This window comes from Buceros rhinoceros, unplaced genomic scaffold (assembly GCF_000710305.1).
Source record: "Buceros rhinoceros silvestris isolate BGI_N320 unplaced genomic scaffold, ASM71030v1 scaffold11393, whole genome shotgun sequence".
In the NCBI taxonomy this organism is placed as follows: domain Eukaryota; kingdom Metazoa; phylum Chordata; class Aves; order Bucerotiformes; family Bucerotidae; genus Buceros; species Buceros rhinoceros.
Genome location: NW_010403111.1, coordinates 16186 through 34369, shown reverse-complemented (window position 1 = coordinate 34369; position 18184 = coordinate 16186). Strand labels below are relative to the sequence as shown.

The 18184-nt window shown below is 39.4% G+C and overlaps 1 protein-coding gene across 2 annotated transcripts in view; it reads left to right on the top strand.

Annotated features, from left to right (window-relative positions):
* The window catches only part of IBTK (inhibitor of Bruton agammaglobulinemia tyrosine kinase), a 57055-nt gene that overhangs the window by 23487 nt on the left and 15384 nt on the right, over positions 1-18184 (top strand). The window contains exons 17-24 of one of the 2 annotated variants that reach the window (XM_010132886.1): positions 615-732; positions 5378-5438; positions 6132-6259; positions 8471-8583; positions 9226-9374; positions 10108-10271; positions 12002-12094; positions 13124-13279. In XM_010132886.1, the coding sequence (XP_010131188.1) occupies positions 615-732; positions 5378-5438; positions 6132-6259; positions 8471-8583; positions 9226-9374; positions 10108-10271; positions 12002-12094; positions 13124-13279 (982 nt within the window). The remainder of the gene's footprint in view (positions 1-614; positions 733-5377; positions 5439-6131; positions 6260-8470; positions 8584-9225; positions 9375-10107; positions 10272-12001; positions 12095-13123; positions 13280-18184) is intronic. The other variant, XM_010132887.1, reaches the window with a different exon arrangement.

Genomic DNA, 18184 nt, shown 5'->3' with positions numbered 1-18184 from the left:
TTCCTTGTATTTAGTTTTACTAGTTCTTCTGTTGTTTGTTTGATACAGTGCTGTCTCTGTGTGGCTATCAAGATCTGTCTCTTCTAGAAAACACTAAGTGTTGTTGCTTAGCTTGGTACAGGAGGTCAGCATACAAGTTTTGCTTGACGTTTCTTAGAGACTTCCTTTTTTTTGTTTCTCTCTCTCTCTCTCCCCCCTGCCCTCTACTCCTTCACGCCCCTTCCCCTCCCCCCTTTTTTTTTCCTTCTCCCTGCTGAAGGAACATTGGGAGCCTTAAGAACTGCTTACGCTATGTATGAAACTTGCTACTTGTAACTTTCTTTTGTATTCTTTTTCCCCTTTGTGTTGGACTGTTGAGTTTCAGTATGCTGAAACTGGCGTGTTTGTAGGTAGGGCCTTTCCGTTTCTGTGAAGCAGCCATTGCATTCGAGCTGCTACAAAGTTATGTGGAGCTTGCTGAAGTTTATGGCCATTTGACTATTAAGATTTTTTTTAGGAATAAAGTATATGATGCATTTCAATAACTAGATCATGCCGTGCAATAAGTCTTTAAAACTGCTGCATAGTGTTGCAGCACTTTGTCCAATTTAGTTTGTTGTGTTTCTTCTTCACAGTTACTTTAAAGAATGCTGCCGAGCTGTTGGAGTTCTCAGCAATGTACGGTGCTGAACAATTAAAACTGTCCTGCTTGCAGTTCATAGGATTCAACATGGCAGCTTTGCTTGAAGCAAGGTAGGGAGAAATTCAAATGTCTTCATGTACTAGTTGTTGACTTCAAACATCCCAAAAAGGCAAGACAGTTGGAAGGAGCAGTTAAACATTAAAATGCAGCCGAATGCTGCTAGTTTAAAGGGAGGTTCATTCTTGCCAAACAATGAGAAACTCATTAAATATCTGTAAATACTATAGCAGGTAGTACAAAAAATCTGTGTTACAATCTGGCATGAAAAGCCTGAGTTAAAGGGAATAACCTTTCTTGGATTCACTGGGCTTTGACATTAGCCTATCTTGTTCAGATTTTTTAAATTGTTTTTGAAGATGTATAAAACTGCTGGGTTTTTTTTTGTTGTGTGGGTTTTGTGTGTTGTTTTTTCTTACCATGATAGTTACTATGCAAATTAAGTTTATTTTAAGAAGGTTTATTATAGCTGGTGCATTTTGCAAAGAGGATGGGCCTGCCTTCTGGTAGTCTTTAACTGTCTGCATCGAGGGCTGAACAATTTCATCCATTACCTTTGCTTTCCACAGTGATTTGGCTAGGATTCTCAGAAGTTGAAGGTGTCCTTCCTTCTCTTGTTGCTTTTGTACAGGGCTTCAAGTTGCTTCCGGAGTACATGTTATCTTCTTAGAGTAAGCTTTATCAGCACTGATAGAACTTCTTTCCTAGCAAAGACTTAAAGAAACCAACCAAAAAAGCCCCCATCTCCTTTATTGGTCTACTCTGTCCACTCCTAGCTTTTTTGTCATGCTTCCTTTTACCTATAGTAGTACTTAGAGATCTGAACCAGTTCAGAATGCCAGCACTTCATTGCTGTGTCACACAACTTCTCTGCTTGTATCACAAATAGAAGAATTCATTCATATTATCATAGAAGCACAGAATGGTTTGGATTGGAAGGGACCTTCAAAGGTCATCTAGTCCAGCCCCCCTGCAGTGAGCAGGGACATCTTCAACTACATCAGATTGCCCAGAGCCCCATCCAGCCTGACCTTGAATGTTTTCAGGGATGGGGCTTCTGCTACCTCTCTGGCAACCCGTGCCAATGTTTCACCACCCTCATTGCAAAAAAATTTCTTCCGTATTCCTAGTCTAAATCTCCCTTCTAGTTTAAAACCATCACCCCTTGTCCTGTTGCAACAGGCCTTGTTAAAGAGACTGTCCTTGTCCTTCGTATAGCTAAGTACTGAAAGACCACAATAAGGTCTGCCCGGCACCATCTCTTCTCCAGGCTGAACAACCCCAACTCTCTCAGCCTGTCCTCATAGCAGTGCTCCAACCCTCTGATCGTTTTTGTGGCCCTCCTCTGGACCTGCTTCAACGGCTCCATGTCTGTCTTGTGCTGTGGACTCCAGAGCTGAAAACAGTTCTGCAGGTGGGGGTCTCATCAGAGTGGAGTAGAGAGGGAGAATCATCTCTCTTGACCTCCTGGCCATATTTCTTTTGATGCAACCCAGGATACAGTTGGCCTTCTGTGCTGCGAGCACACGTTGTCAGATCACGTCCATCTTTTGACCCTCCAGTACCCCCAAGTCTTCTCAGGGCTGCTCTCAATCTCTTCATTCTCCAGCCTGTATTAATACCAGAGACTGCCCAGAACGAGGTGTGTTAGGACCTCATGAGGTTCACCTGGGTCTGCTTCTCTAGTTTGTGCAGGTCCCTCTGGATGCCACCCCATCTCTCTGGCATGTCAACTGCACCACATCTGCAGATTTGCTGAGGGTGCACTTCATCCTGCTGTCTTATGTCAGATGAAGATATTAAACCACGCTGGTCCTAGTATGGACCCCGAGGGACACCACTTGACACCAATCCCCATATGGACATCAAGCCATTAACCATTACCCTCTGGATGTGACCATCCAACCAATTCCTTATCCACCACCCACCAAATCTGTATCTCTAAGTTTAGAGAGAAGGATGTTGTGGAGGACCTTGTCAAAGGCTTTACAGAAGTCCAGATAGATACCTTTTTGAAAAATGGGTGCAGTGTTTCCATTTTCCAGTCACCAGGGACTTCACCTGACTGCTAGGACTTTTCCAATGTCGTGGAGAGTGGCTTGGCAACTACATTGGCCAATTTCCTCAGGACTGTGGGCTGCACCTTGTCAGGTCCCATAGACTTATGTATGTTCAGGTTCCTCAGGTGGTCACAAACCTGAAGAACCTTACAGTGGGAGGGACTTTGACACCCTGGTCCCCGTCTTGTGGTCCATCGACTCAGGAGTTGAGAAGAGAGGCTATCAGTGAAGACTGGGCTAAAATATTGAGTGAGGTTGAGTGCCTCAGCCTTCTCCTCGTCTGTTGTAACCAGTTTGCTGTCACGTTCGTCGGAGGGGGTGTGCTCTCTTTAACCTTCCTTTTCTGATTGACATAGCTGTAGAAGCTCTTATTATTCTTTGCATCCCTTGTCAAGTTCAGCTCCAGCTGTACCTTGGCCTTCCTGACACAACCGTACATAACCAGCTGGGCAGTGTGTCCCTAAACTCTTTCCAGGATTCCTGTCCCTGCTTCCACTGCCTGTTCAGTTCCTTCTTGCCCTTTAGTCTGACCAGCAGGTCTCAACTCAGCCATGCCAGTCTCTTTCCTTCCTTGCCAGATTTCCCATACCTGGGGATCAACAGCTCTTGAGCTCTATGGAAAGAATCCTTAAAGATCTGCCAGCTCTGTTCTGCTCCCTTGTCCCTGAGGGCCATTTCCCAGGGGGTCTTATTGACTAACTCCTTGAAGAGCTGGGAGTTTGCTTTCCTAAAATCCATGGTCCTGACTTTACTCCTTGCCTGACCCATATCCCTCAGGACTGTGAACTCCACCAGTGTGTGATCATTGCAGCCCAGGCTGCCTCCAATCTTGACATCACCAATTAGTTTGCTTGTGTTGGTGACTGTCAGGTCCAGTATCACATCCATCTGATAGGGCTGTCTGTTACCTGATTTAAGAATTTCTCTTCAGTGCATTCCAGGAGTCTTCTGGATTGCCTACAGCTCTCTGTGCCACTTTTCCAGCAGATGTTGGGGTGGTTGAATTCCCCCAGCAGGATGAGAGCCTGCGAGCGCGAAGCCTCCTGTAGGTGGAGTAAGAAGGCTTCATCAATAGGCTCCTCTTGGTTGTAGCGGACACCAACCACAAGGTTCCCTTTGTTGTCTCTGTCTCTAATTCTTACTCATAAGTTTTCAGCCTTCTCGTGGCTATTCCTCAGGGTCAGCTCTTCACGCTATCCATTTCCTGATACAGAGGCAGTGCCTCTGCCCCTCCTTCCTCTCCCATTCCTTCTGAACAGCGTGTAGCCATCAATAGTCACGCTCCAGTCACGGGATTTGTCCTAGCAAGTTCCAGTAATGGCAGTCAGGTTATAGCATTCTAGTATCATGGTGGCTTCCAACTCCTCCTGTTGCCCATGCTGCGTATGTTGGTGTAGAGGCACTTCAGATGGGCTCTTGGCCACGTCAGCTACTTAGAGGACCACCCTGTAATTCCTTTGAGGTATCTCACCCATGTTTTCCTGTTGGCTCCTATTACCTCAGGAGCCCCTGGCTTTTTTCATAAGCCATCAACTGTGCTGCAGTGTCCCCAGCATACCTTAAAGCAACAGGCTGAAAGCCCTCCCTAGCACCCTGTACTTCTAACTGTGGCGTGTCATCCTGCCACTTGTCACAGGCAAGGCTGTTATTATCCCCCTCCCCCTTCAAGTTTATTTTAAAGCTCTGTCAATGAGCCCCACAAGCTCCTGAGCAAAGATCCTCTTCCCCCTTTGAGAAAGGTGAATCCCATCTGATACCAACAAGCCTGGTGCCATGTAGACCATCCCGTCGTCACAAAACCCAAAACTGTGGCAGCGGTACCAGTGGCAGAGCCAGGTATTGATAGACTGTACCTGTCTGTTCCTTCCAGTGTTGCTGACTGCAGCTGGAAGGAGAGAGGCAAAAAATAACCTGTGCTCCAGGTTTTCCTTTTTGCATCTTTATAAAGTATAAACATTTTAACCTTTGATTTTGGAGAGGAGTAAAAATCCAGTAACATTGTCTTAAGTATTATTCTGAATTCAGCCTGAAAAGAACATCAAGCATTGTTACTACAGTTAAGACTGTATCTGCATTTTAGCAAAAATCTGAAAATGTTATTACTGGGTAGCAAGTCTTTTAATCTGAGACACCTGAGACAGAATTTAGTCATAACAGCTTTGTGCTAGGACAGTTGCTCACTTGAGCAAGACAGTTCTGTTGAGTAAAGTTTGTTGCTGTAGTGTTATTGTTTGGCATAAATGACAAGGGATATTGTGGCTTTTTATAGAAGAATTTGTATAAACGTGGATTATTAGGAACATGTCTGGAAGACTTGAAAATACACAGAAATGTTGAAGTAATGACCAGTGTATGGTAGCTTAAACACACAGGTCTATATTGGCTGTGGCCTTAGGTAAATGTAGGCTATCTGGAAAGGTTCTGGATTTAATCCTGCCTTATAAGAAGAGCATTGACTGGTTTATGTTTTGTGTTCGTATTCTTCCTTGTGCCTCTGTGACCACCATGAATAGGTAATAATGCCTGTAGGTGAGACTCATGAAAAATGATCATTTGAAAGTTTCATTAATGTGATTTTTTTTTTTTTTAATTATTATTATCTTTTTTTAAGCTGGTAAGATAAATTTATTTTTTTTAGGACGCTGGATGTCTTAAGTGATGAAGTTGTAAAGGATCTTTCTGTTTATTATAGGAAAATGGTAAGTTGTGCAACTTGAGTGTAAGCTGATTAGGTTTAAAATGAGAACAGATGAGTGGTAAATATGTACCTGCAGGGTCTGTAGATGGCAGGCTGAATGTGGAACATCTGACTCAAAAGCTAAGGTTAGCTGCTGCTCATGGAGCTCGTATTTCATTATTCACTAGCCATTACTGCAACAGTATTGTGTCCTTTAATTATACATGTTAAACATATTAGTGATCTGTAAATAACAATTGTTGCATGAAAAAACATAAGCAAAATCCATGGAAAAGAGCATTGTTAGAAGAAGGGAGAAGGTATTAGATTTCTTGAGTGTAAAGATCATATAGATCTTAAAAGCAGGAAGAAAAATAATGTGAAAATTGAATTTTAATACAGAGGGGAAAACCAAAGCATGTTACAATCCAGTATTCTTTAACTGTACAGTAGTAAAAGGTGAATGTTTGCAAAACTGTGAAGCATTTTTTTGTTAGGAGTTATAGGCAGCTGAAACATATGTATTCTGAGTCGTCACTTAACTCTCCTGTTTTGCTAGAAGTTTTAGCTTCAGTTTATAAGCTGCTTAATAAATGATCACTGAATCTGTAAAAGTATTTTAAATGATAGTTGGTTTTGGTCTGTTTACAAGAGATCATATAATTGCTGGCATACAATTTGAGAAGCTTAGTATAATAACTCTTACAAACTATAGATTCCAGCTATGGTCAGGAGAGTAATTACTCCATATCCAGATGGACCTGACATAAGTTCTTTTGAGCCTGAAGACGGAGAGAGCTTTGTCTTTTTAAGGGAAGAAAAGAATACAGAACAAAATTCTCAGTAAGTACCTATTTTTCAACATTTTTGACTGAGTGAGCTGTATGTGGTATTTATCCCCCTTTGGATGTTGCTTGACTCCTTTTAGATTCAGAATTGAAATATTAAGAAGTAGGAGAAAGGGAGATTTCAAAGTCTGTACTCCATTCACGTAGATATTTTAAAATGTTACAGAACTGCAGTGGAGCACTTTTTTCAATTTACAAGTAGCATGTGAGTGAAGGTAGCAAAGCAAGCATTCACAGTAATGTTAGAGAGTTGTACATTGTTGTGGTTTAACCCCAGGTGGCAACTAAGCACCACATAGCCGCTCACTCCTTCTCCCCACCAGTGGGATAGGGAGGAGAATGAGAAGAAAAAGGTAAAAAACCTCATAGGTTGAGTTAAGGACAGTTTAACATGACAACAGAAGGAGAGAAGAAGTAATAATAACAATAATATTAATGAAAGAATGTATAAAGTGAGTGATGCACTGTGCAATTGCTCACCACCCGGAACGTTCCCAAGCCGCCATCCCTCCGCCTTCTGGCTGGCTCCCCCAGTTACATACTGAGCATGACATCATACGGTACGGAGTATCCCTTTGGCTAGTTCAGGTCAGCTGTCCTGGCTGTGAGCCCTCCTACTTTCTTTGTGAAAATCACCTCTGCTCTAGCTGAAGCCAGGACATGCAGGTGGTGAGAGTTATTTGTGTATGTATGAGACCAACTGCAGAGACCATTGAACTTTACTGAATTAGGAGAAATCAGAAGAGAAAAAAACCAGACTTTAATGTACTATAGATCTGTCTGGAAAATTGAGATAACCAACATTTCTTAATATTAACAGAATTGTCATGCAAAATGCAAAGCTTTGTAGCATGAGTTTTTAATCTGTCATTTTATAGTGGGTACTGTCTGGGTGCAGAATAACAAAACAAGTGATGTGTGTTTAAGAGGTGTTAGAAAATGTGGTTCAGACAATTGTAGATCAGGAGGTCTGGCACTGGTGGTTTTGTTGATGTCTGGTATTCTGTCTCTTAACATTTGTTTTAAAGACATAGAAGTGAGAGCAACAGAACCTGTAAAGTGGTTTTAGACTAACTTAATATGCTGCTTTTCTGTGACAAGCAAATAATAAAATTACAACTGCTTTTTTTGATACTTTTTTAAACTCGAAAAATTGACTATGACATCACAACTACTAAAAGATAATTTGGTAGGATGACTTGTTAACCTGCTTCCAGATAGCGAAATATGATGTAATTGTGCAGATGAGACCTCACCTGCAGTATTGTGTTCTGCTCTGACCACTTATGTCAAGAAAAGTTATGCTAAATGGACTAGTGCAGATAAGGACTAGTAGATCAAGGGAACTGAGAGGCCATTTGGTATTAGACTTCAGTCCTTTCAGTGTTTTTAAAGGCTAGGCAATAGCCTTTAGGGAATAGGGCAGTTCAAGGATTAAAAAAAACCCCAAACATGGTAAGGTTGCAGTATTGATGCAAGAGTGAGTAAGTACATATACAGTTATTTCACAAAAGGCAACTTGAGAAACTTCTTGAAATAGCGTTACTGTGGCTGTGATTCATATAATTCTGAATTTCTAGTAGTTTTGTTAAAATTAATGATTCTTTCTATTTGATTTCACTCTTCCTAATATATATAGGAACGTGACCATATACCTGCTTTATTGTGGAAGTAGTAGTATCAGGGTGGGCAGATTCATATAGGGGAAAAACTGTTGAGTTTACTGAACTTCACTAATTTAGGAGAATCAAGAGACAAAAAAAGCAGAGATTTGAGTGTCGTTTGCTTCGTCAGTTGCTGCGATGTGTGGCAGGTTTAATCTGACCTAGATGGCAGTGCCAGCTTATGCAGCTGCTCTGTCTTCCACTGTTTCACCACAACAAAACTTCTGCTATTCTAGACCAGAGACTAGATCTAGACTGAAAATAATTTTTTCTATTCCCCATGGATTTCTTTTTTTCCCCACAAATTGTTTACAAAATAGCTGTGCCAGTGCATAACCAGAGAGGAACAAGCAGCCAGTGATAGCTGATGGGACTAGGTCTTACTGTTTGATGTATAACTGCTCTGCTGCTGGCTGAAAAACTTGACATTGACACTGATAGTTCTGAGCCTAAATTTCTTTAGTTTAATCCATCTTGGTTTGTATTGTTGTTTTTTGGTTCTGTTGTTTTTGAGTTTTGTTGTTTGGTTTTTTTTTTAATAGGGAAGCCCTTTTCAAAAAAGCAAAATCAAAGGCAAAAAAGAAACCACGAAAACGGTCTGACAGCTCTGGAGGATATAATCTATCAGATATAATTCAGAGTCCAGCCTCTACAGGTCAGTGGGAAAGAGGTTCCTCTCATGTATAAAAACAGAACATAAAGTTTAATATGAAATGTTATGTTAAAAGGTTTTTAGACTTCAGTAAGGAAATTTCAAAAGATTAATTCTTTCATAGTGAACACCATAGCTGAATTTGAATAGTGAATTCTTAGGATCAAGGGTTTTTTTTTGAAAGGATGTTTGTCATATTAAGCTTGTGCCCAAAGTTCAGATTCTGTAAAAGCATATATTTTATCAAATTAATTTAATGGACACTTGCCCATGTGGTTTTAGTAAGTGGAACATTTCTGCTAATGTACTGTTTTTTGCGGGGGGGGGTTATTCTGGAATATAAAAAATAAATCAGTCACAGAAAAGATGGTAGAAGCCTTCATTTTTAACAGAAAAGTGTCAGTGTTACTTCCTAAAACTGTGTATTATGAGACAGAGAGAATAATTGGGAGTAATCGTAGTCTGAAAAAATATTTAAGGTAGTCTTAAATTTTCGTAGACTTACTGCAGTCTAGTATGCTGGACTAGGTAACTTCTGGTTGTTAGGTATTCATCATACGGAGTGAATAATTTGGGGGTATTTTAAACTTTGTTTAGTCTGGTTTTCATGATCTGATACCTCCACCCTCTTTTCTTATTTCTTAGGCTCAGTAAAACTGGATAAAACTAACTCTGTAGAATCCCTTCCAGAACTCTTAACATCTGACTCTGAAGGTAGTTACGCTGGAGTGGGTAGCCCCAGAGACTTGCAGTCTCCCGACTTCACAAAAGGATTTCATCCAGAGAGAACTGAGGTTGGGTTTCTTTGTTCTTAGCAATTTATTTGTTTCTGTTTATCTAGTCCATCAAAAGTTTGTATTTTTGAGTGTTTCTGAGAAGCTGTTGTCCTTATAAGTCGAGTAGACAGCTTTAAGTACTTACTGTTTGTCTGTTAAATTAAAATGAGTATTCCTTACTAAATCTTCTAAGGATAACTTATTCGTGTAGTACCATAATAAGATTTTTTTTATATGCTGTAGTGTTCAGCAAATCTCAAACCAAAAGAGGAATTATATAAAATCTTTATCTACTTCATTTAAAATGCAAAGCAGATTTAAACAAAATCAGGAGTAAAAAACCAAAAAACTCCAGAAGAGTCCTGCTATTCTTCTATTACCGTAGTCGGACAGAGGTACGGTCCAGGATAACTGAGCCATAACTGGCAAAGAGAAGTAAGTTTGAGAGAGTCGTGCCTATGCTAAGTGTTAAAGCTTTGAAAGTGAGCATCTCCAAGTGAATTTTTCACTGTTAGGATGCATATTTAGACTTAAATGATTGAGTAAAGTGTGAAGCGAGAAAAAAAGAAAAAAAATGGCGCAAATAGCAGGCTGATCAGGGATTCACTAATTTATTACTATTTTTGAGGTGTCTTTGAACAATGTGTGTAAGTGAAAAGATTTTAAAGTTGGTTGTAGCACACCTCTTTTTTTTTTCTAAATGAAATAATGTGAGAACATTTATTCAACATTTTTCTGTCTTTTTTTTTAGATGAAGGACAAAACATGCAGTCAGGTTATGAAACTGTCTCAACCTAACAAGGAGATGAAGTTGTACAAGGGATCATCGGCTTTGACACAGTCTGTTCCACAGTCCATTCCCAGTGCCAAAACCAGCTCTGCAACCTCTCCCAATTGGGTAGCAACCCGTTTCAGGTGGAGTGATAGTTGTGGTGCCTACCTGAATTACAGTCACTGTTCTACACTTAGTCATCACTGCTAATAATATTCTGTTCAGACTAAAAAGCTGTCTGCTCTTCAAAATCATCGTACAATACTTGACACATGAATTGAAGATTGTGGTAGTTTGCTGTATTTGATACATTTTTAAATTACTCTTTGAGAAGAACAATTGCTAGATATTTTTTAAATTTTTTTATTAATGCTACCAGTCTAGAATTCTGGTATCTTTTTTTAGAAAGGCTGCTTGGTTAACACTTTTTAAAGTACTTAGCAGTTTTTTGTAGAATCAGGCCATGTGTGAAGCCATTAGAAGCACCATTGTACTTCGACAATTTTAAGGCCTTTTAAACAGTCTGTGAAAATCAACAGCACAGGGTTAACGGATGCAATAATCAAAAATTAATTACTATAGCAGTATCTGCATATGAAAGAGGAGCAGAACTGTGATAGACTGAAGTTCTGTTTTGCTTGGTGTCCTGTCTCTGATAGTTGGTCAATAAAGGTTGAATAGTCAAAAGTTTAAGGATTTACAGAATCATAGTGATAGTTTCCCACGGATTTCCCAGGCTGATGGGATTTGTTAATACAGATCATACAGCTGTAGAAACTAAAAGTCATAGCTCTGAAGTATATAATTTGGTGAGCAGGGTGCATCTGGTTTTTGTCTTGCTGTGTATTTGTGCAAGCCTAGTGTATGCAGAGAGAGCAATACATCCTACAACCAATTCTTTGGTCTTTAGACTGGTTGGAAGAAGCTCCATGTTCATCTGCTATCTTAGAGTTCTTTTTGAATGTTTTTTATGAACAGAGAATGATTTCATGAAAGGGGGACAAATAAAACCATAGGACTTTGTTGTGCCTTTATGAGTTTCCCTTATACTTTTTCTTTGCTTTGTCTAGTATTGCTGGTATGATGTCAAGAAAAAGCAGGCAACACTGTTGTGTGGGGTGTTTAAAGGATTAATACTGTAGTGTGTTTGGTTAACTACTGTGGAAGAGCCCTGATGACAGGCTTTGGTGTGACCTCCCAGTGGCTAATTCATTAGTCTATGGCAGTTGGGTTTTATGTAGGGAGAAACAGAAGGAGTGCTGATTATACTTTATTTCAAATGCCTTGAAGTATGCAGGTTTTCATTTAAGGTTTTATGTAAAGCTTGGAAATGTCTGGATTTAATTCATGTTAATTTCTGTGGAAGTTTGAAAAGTCATTTGTGAAAAAGAAACTGATTCCTTAAGTTCTGAGAATGGTGTTTTTACAGACCTCTGACTTTGCTAACAGTGTTCTGTTTGCCATGTGAAATAATTTTAATCCTGTTCTTCAAAGAAATCCCTAATTCAGCCTTTTTGAAAGAGCTGTGAGCAATGCCTCCCTCATACTTAGCATGAGTAGCTCGCTACTAAATAACTATCCTGGATTTAGGTATCTAATTTTTTTTAAAGTAATCATAGTTCACATCTTTTTGTTTCATAGTATAATGAGTCTTGAAAGTATTTTTGTAGTGTGCTTTTAAGTATGTATGTATTTATAAAAGTTTTGTCAAAAACATTATATTTGAGGTTTGCCATAATTGAGCAAACAGACATAAATTATACATCCGGTTACCAATCTTGTGTATGATTTAGTGGATTTCAGTGAAGGCTGGAACTGTGGAATGTAAGTAAAAATGAATGCCTTCTAAGGTAACTTTTTATTTTTCATTTAGCCCTGCCAGCCCTCCTGCTATGGATCTAAGAACCATCATGGAAATTGAAGAAAGTATGCAGAAAAGTGGAACCATGCCGAAGGCAAATTCAGGGTTGGTAAAAAACCAAAATCTATAAAAGTGTGATATACCAGCCTATTATGAATTTACTTAGTGGTTCAGACAGTTCAGAGTTTTAAAAAAGCAGGAGAAGAGCTGTCGTATTTGCTTTTGAACACTTTGTTTACTTCAGTTCATTGTGTTGTTTTTCTGTGAGCATACAAAATTTGTCCCTTTATTTTACCTGTAGGCTTTGTTTGGTCAGCTACTGCAAAAGCACGTCTTAGCTGTTGAAATGTGAAAGGGTGAGAGAGTAAACTAACATCTTAAAGCATTGCCCTGCTCTGCTGAGCTTTCCTATTCCTAGGCAAAAAGAATTCTTGACCCTAGCACTTTGGAAATTGCTCATGGACCAGTACTGTAATTGACCTTGAAGTTTGTTTCTTGTCTCGTGTTCTCTGACCTCCTACTGTTTCTTAACTGGCGACATACGGAAGAGAACTGAAGATGACTCTCATGACCTTTGTAGTGTGACATTCTTCTAAAGGAGAGCTAAGACAGTAGTCCTGGAGCCTAGTAAAGGGTTGCTGGCTAGGTGGATCCAGAAGCTGTGAACTTCAGTCAAGACTGAAGAATCCAAATAACTTAGAAAACAAAGTCTTACAAATAGAAAAAAAAAAAGACTATATGCTGTATTTCTTATGCATGAGTATTTTTGATTTAAAGGAGCTAAGCTTCTGACTGTCTCTAAAATGTCACAAAATTAAAAAATAGTTTTTATCTGGTGGTAGTCCCTCTCTGGAGACTTTGTTCCTACTCTGCATGTTTTCATTTATAGACATTTATGTGAAGAATACTTTTATTATGATTTTCATTCTGTCGTTCTTGATACTCATTGATCCTCGTTTTGCTACCCAGCCATCCAACCCCTCTCACCACAAATACTCCCCTTTTGCTACTCTATCTAGGGTATTTTGGTCTAGTAAAGCACTGAAAAATACTACATTTTGCAAGATTAAAGTCATATCATCTAAAGGACACTGTTCTTACATCTTCTCTCTTTGCAATATCAAATCACAGCAGAATGGTGTCTCATGGAATCAAGCTTTCTCAGAAGCAAAGGAAAATGATTGCCCTGGCAGCAAAAGATAATGGATCAGTCACTAGCAGCATGGAGCCTACTGTGCTAATAACCACACCACCCCCACCTATGAAAGCTGCAAAACTGGGGAATGCATGGTATGTTATAAATCAAATACCGCTTCTTTTTCTTTGGAGAGCTTTACTTGAATAGTCTCTTAAAAGCAGTTCCTTAAATAAAAATGGCCTAGGTTCTGTTCGTTAAAAAGACTAGCACTGAGCTATTTGTATCTACATTTGGCAGTAGTCTAGAAATTTCAAAGGGGGCAGGGAAATTTAGTGGTTGCAACAGTTCTTTGAGATTTTGCTGTAGTGAGTCAGAAGACTGCATCCCATCTGGTTCCTGCTGGTGTGTGATGTGGTACTTGCGGGTGGTATCAAAGTGAAGCGTAGAAAAAGGACATTGAGTGCAAGCCCTAAGACATAGTCAGGAAGAGGTTATTGAAAACGGTTATGAATGCTGGTTTTTCTCTGTAAACATAACGAAAAATGTCCTTTCCTGGGGGAAAGGACTAGAATGACTTTGGAGTAAAGCATAATTACCTAAATTATATATAACAAAGTTATCTAGGTTAGTTATCTAGGTGCTGGAGGGAATGACAGATGCTACTAAAAATTCTTATGGTAGAAGGATGCATAATCTCTTGAAAATTACTTTTAGTGCTGATTACACACAGTTTCAACGTTTAACTTAATACCGCTTTATCAAATAGAAAAGTGGTTTATCATCTGTTCAATGAACTAGTTTTACAACAATGAATGCAACGAGGTGCTAACCCAGTTCATGCTTTGTTCTCACATTTTCAGTTGGTACTGAATGAAAGTATAAAGGCATAACTGTAAAAGTTTCAAGTTATGTAAATTTAGTGTTTACTACAGAATAAATACCTATGTGCATGCTTTCAACCTGAGGTACATGTTGGGCAGTTCTCCTTTGCCTGTTCAAGAAGTTCTAGACTTGCAGCTTGCTTCTGTACTAGTACCTTAGAAGAATTCTGAGTCAGTCTCGCTCTCTCTAGAGCTTACCTGTTTTTGTCTCAGTGGGAACAAAGCTTGCTACATACCTACCACCATCAATCAATTTTAAATTAAGTTATATAATTTTTCCAGACAATTTAGTTGTTTTAAATGCTGCTGTAGTAGTTTTCCTTTTTTTTGTTGAACAAATTTCAAAGTAAAATAGTCTTTTTCAAAGGATTGGTTTATTTCCCACAATTAGAGCTGTATCCATCTTGTGTCTTCTGGCTCTCTTTCCTTTGATCCTTTATATGAATTGGTTGCTGCATTCAAAATATAGTAAGCGTCTGCTGGAGTCTTTGCCTTTCTGCTATGCTCCTGTAACTTCAAAACAGACATGTAGCCTGGAGCTATTTAATGAGTGTATTGGGAGAAAAAAATTCACATCACCGGCTGAGGAAAAGGTAGGCTGCTTCCTGGCAGTGGTTTTTCCCTGAGAGGTGTCGAAAGGTTTAGGGTAATATCTAGAACTGCTTGCTTTTCTGCTCCATTTCATGTGTCGGTTACCTCGTCTTTCTTTTTTGGATGGGTGCTATTATGATCAGCACCTTGAGTTTGAAGTCTCTTTAGATTTGAGACTCCCCATAGGTCTGCTGGTATGCTATTCTCTTAGGTTAAGACTATAGTAATAAACGTAATATCCCAGAATGTAACCATGGTAAAATACCGCTGGTATGCAAAGCATTTTTCAGTAACATACGGGAAAAATTGTGAGAGTATGTTGTAATCATCCTCAAATCATGCATTATGAATCAGATGATTGATTCTAAGATGGTATTCTACTTCCAGTTATGACACCAGAACAAACTTTGCTTCTCAAGTGGAGACCATACAGTACACTTAGCTTTATGGTTACAGGGCTTTAGTATTTTACAGGGTCTGCAAGAATCACGTCAGTTTAATCTGATTTGGGCAGTTGTTTGGTGAATTCAAGGTAGTGTGGCATGACGTGTTCTAGTAGTGATTCTGACGGTGTTGGCTGCAATTCCTCCAAGGGTCAGTGAAAGTAGGGACAAGAAGCCTTCTCTGTAAACATTTGTATATTGTGGGTTGATAACAACTAAAAAAAAGAATAAATGATTATGCCATGTATGTCTAGTGTCCAGCTTGCTATAGACATGTTACTACAGTAGTTACTTACAAAAATGATCTGCTGGAGATGATCTGGTTTTAAAAATACCCAGCACACAGTACTTCAAGTGAATCTAAGAAAAGGTTGAATTCTTTTGGTTTGTACATGCAGGGCTTAGATATCTGTCTTCAATTTCTTTTCAACCATGTCCATCTGATACCAAAAATTAGGGTCTCCTAGAAGCCCCCTGGGCAAAGCCTACAATTTTGTCTTAAAGAGGAAGTAGAATTAGTTGCTTTGCTCTTAAGGATTCGGACTCTACCTACCTCTGAACTGTAATTGGGACCTTCACAATAGGAGAAACAAAGTTCGCAAGATTTGTCTTCTGAATTCTAATATATGGATGAATTTCATAATTCTCAACACTGATCCTCTCATGCTCCAAAGAACATGCTGCCTACTTTACACAGGTGATACTACAAGTCAAGCAAGTTAGTTATTTGGCTTAGCTAATGGAGCTGTTACAGGACAATTATAGCTCTGAGACTTAAAATTTGCTGGGAGAGACTGACGGTTGAATCACATGGTGACAAACACAGGAAATAGTGAGTTATGCTATGCTTTATTACATTCAGAAAAAAAATCCGTCTACTGTTTTTAATCATGTTATAATTATGCATAAACAATAGGTAACCTAACATCTACAATGCCCATGTATAGTCTTACATACACAAATCACGCAGGCTCATTCACATGCTAATTTACACACTGTTACAAACTCACCACTTTTCTACCCATCAGTGACTTGATGTGGCAGCACCAGGGAAACCGTGCTTCTGTGCACTGATGGATGTCTCAGAGGGGTGTCCGTGCTTATGCGGGAAGATCAGCATGGACACCAGCTGCAGCTGACCGGGGTGCCTCTAATGAGATAGATGGGGGCCTGCAGAAGTCAATGCTTTTCCTCAGGCACCCAGCAAAGTCAGGGGCCTTTCTGTGATCAGTTGTCACAAGTGAATCTTCTGTGGAATCTTCAAAGGAACTTCCCGGTACCTGCCATACCATGGCTTTGGCTGACTTTAACGATCCCTTGTGTAGTGTTATCACTTAAATGTCATCAGTTAATTTCATTTTTTGTTTTGCTAGCAATTTCTAAGCTGCAGTTTTATATACTTGTCTCTGACAGACCTTGGGTATCAAGGGAAAGGACTATGAGAACAGGAGGATGTTTCTGTAGGGTGTCTCTCTTTCTCCAGCCCAGTCATTCCCTTCATACACGACTTTTACATACAACAGATCCTGAAGTGGCATTTGGAAGACATTGTGTAGCTTATCTAGTTATCTAGGCTTCTTCAAAAGAGGGGTTTTTTTTGGTTACTAAAGTCCTGTTTTTTCAGTGTAAAGAAAATGACTTCTAATTTGTGCTGGTCAACTGAAGTACGTGAACTAGGTGCCTCTAGTTAAATTATTAATTTCTTAAGAAATAAGATTTTTAAGAGAAGCTCTGATAAAAGGCATATAAAATATGAACATATCTTCCTTGATCTGATATCTGAATGGTTTGATTATTCAAGCTATTAATCTACTCTGATAGATAATTCTTTATGTACTGGGTGTTACTGAATTTCATAGAATCATAGAATTGTTTTAGTTGGAAGAGACCTTTAAGATCATAGAGTTCAACTGTTAACCCAGCACTGCCAAGTCACCTTTAAACCATGTCACTAACCCACATCTACACATCCTTTAAGTACCTCCAGGGATGGTGACTCAATCACTTCCCTGGGCAGCCTATTCCAGTGCTTGACAAACCTTTTGTTGAAGAATTTTTTCCTAATATCCAACCTAAACCTCCTGTGTGCAACTTGAGGCCATTTCTGCTTGTTCTATCTCTTGTTGCTTGGGAGAGGACACTGACACCCACCTCACTTTCAGGTAGTTGTAGAGAGTAGTGAGGTCTTCCCTTGGTTCCCTCAGCCACTCCTTATAGGACTCGTTCTCTAGACTCTTCACCGGGTTCGTTGCTCTTCATTGGACATGTTCCAGCACCTCAGTGTCCTTTTTCTAGTGAAGGGCACAAAACAACCAGTTGCCTATGAACTGTTCATTACATTAAACAAGCATGTATGGACTGATTTTTTGAATATACTTTAAATAACTGTCTCCAGAAAATACATTGTGCTCTTAAGGTTCTGATTAAACGGCTTTTTAAAGTAGATGGGCTCTACTGTGTTACACAAACCATCTTAAGTGTAAAGGCCAGAGTATACTTCAGGAGAATGGAATCCAATCTAATGTTTTGTGGTCCCCCCACATGATTCTGTACGTTCCTCTGCAGCGTTCCTCTGGCTGCTGATCTGGAAAATGCTGATAGCTCAAGAGTTCAAGCAAGGAACCAGTGGGAGGTATACGAGTATTTAAAATTATGCCTAGCTGCTAGAAGAGAACATTTGTTGAATAAACTTTAAGTTGATTTAGGCAAGCCATCAATACTGTGATTGCCCTTGCTAATTGTTCAAAGTATTTTTCTATGTAAGGTAGACTTGTAACTGTTATTCATCTGCTCTAATACTATATTTGCAAAGTTATATTCTGTGAATCCACCATGGACTATTAGAGTGCATTTGGCAATAGACTGAGCTTTCCATGCAGGCAATATAGTCAAAGCCACAGAACTTGTGTTCCAATGAAAAATTAATCTTGGATGTGCAGTGAGCACCCTTGCCAGGAGGGTGTGGGACCTTCCGGCTCTTTTTTGGTTGTCTAAAGACAGAGTCTATCATACACAATGAATATTTTCCACTAAAGAAAACCTCCATTTGCACAGTTTTTGAGGAAATGAAGAACTTTATTGGATTGAGGGAGGGGGATTTTGTTTATTTGTTCCTTTTTTTTTTTTTTTAAGTCAAAGAGAG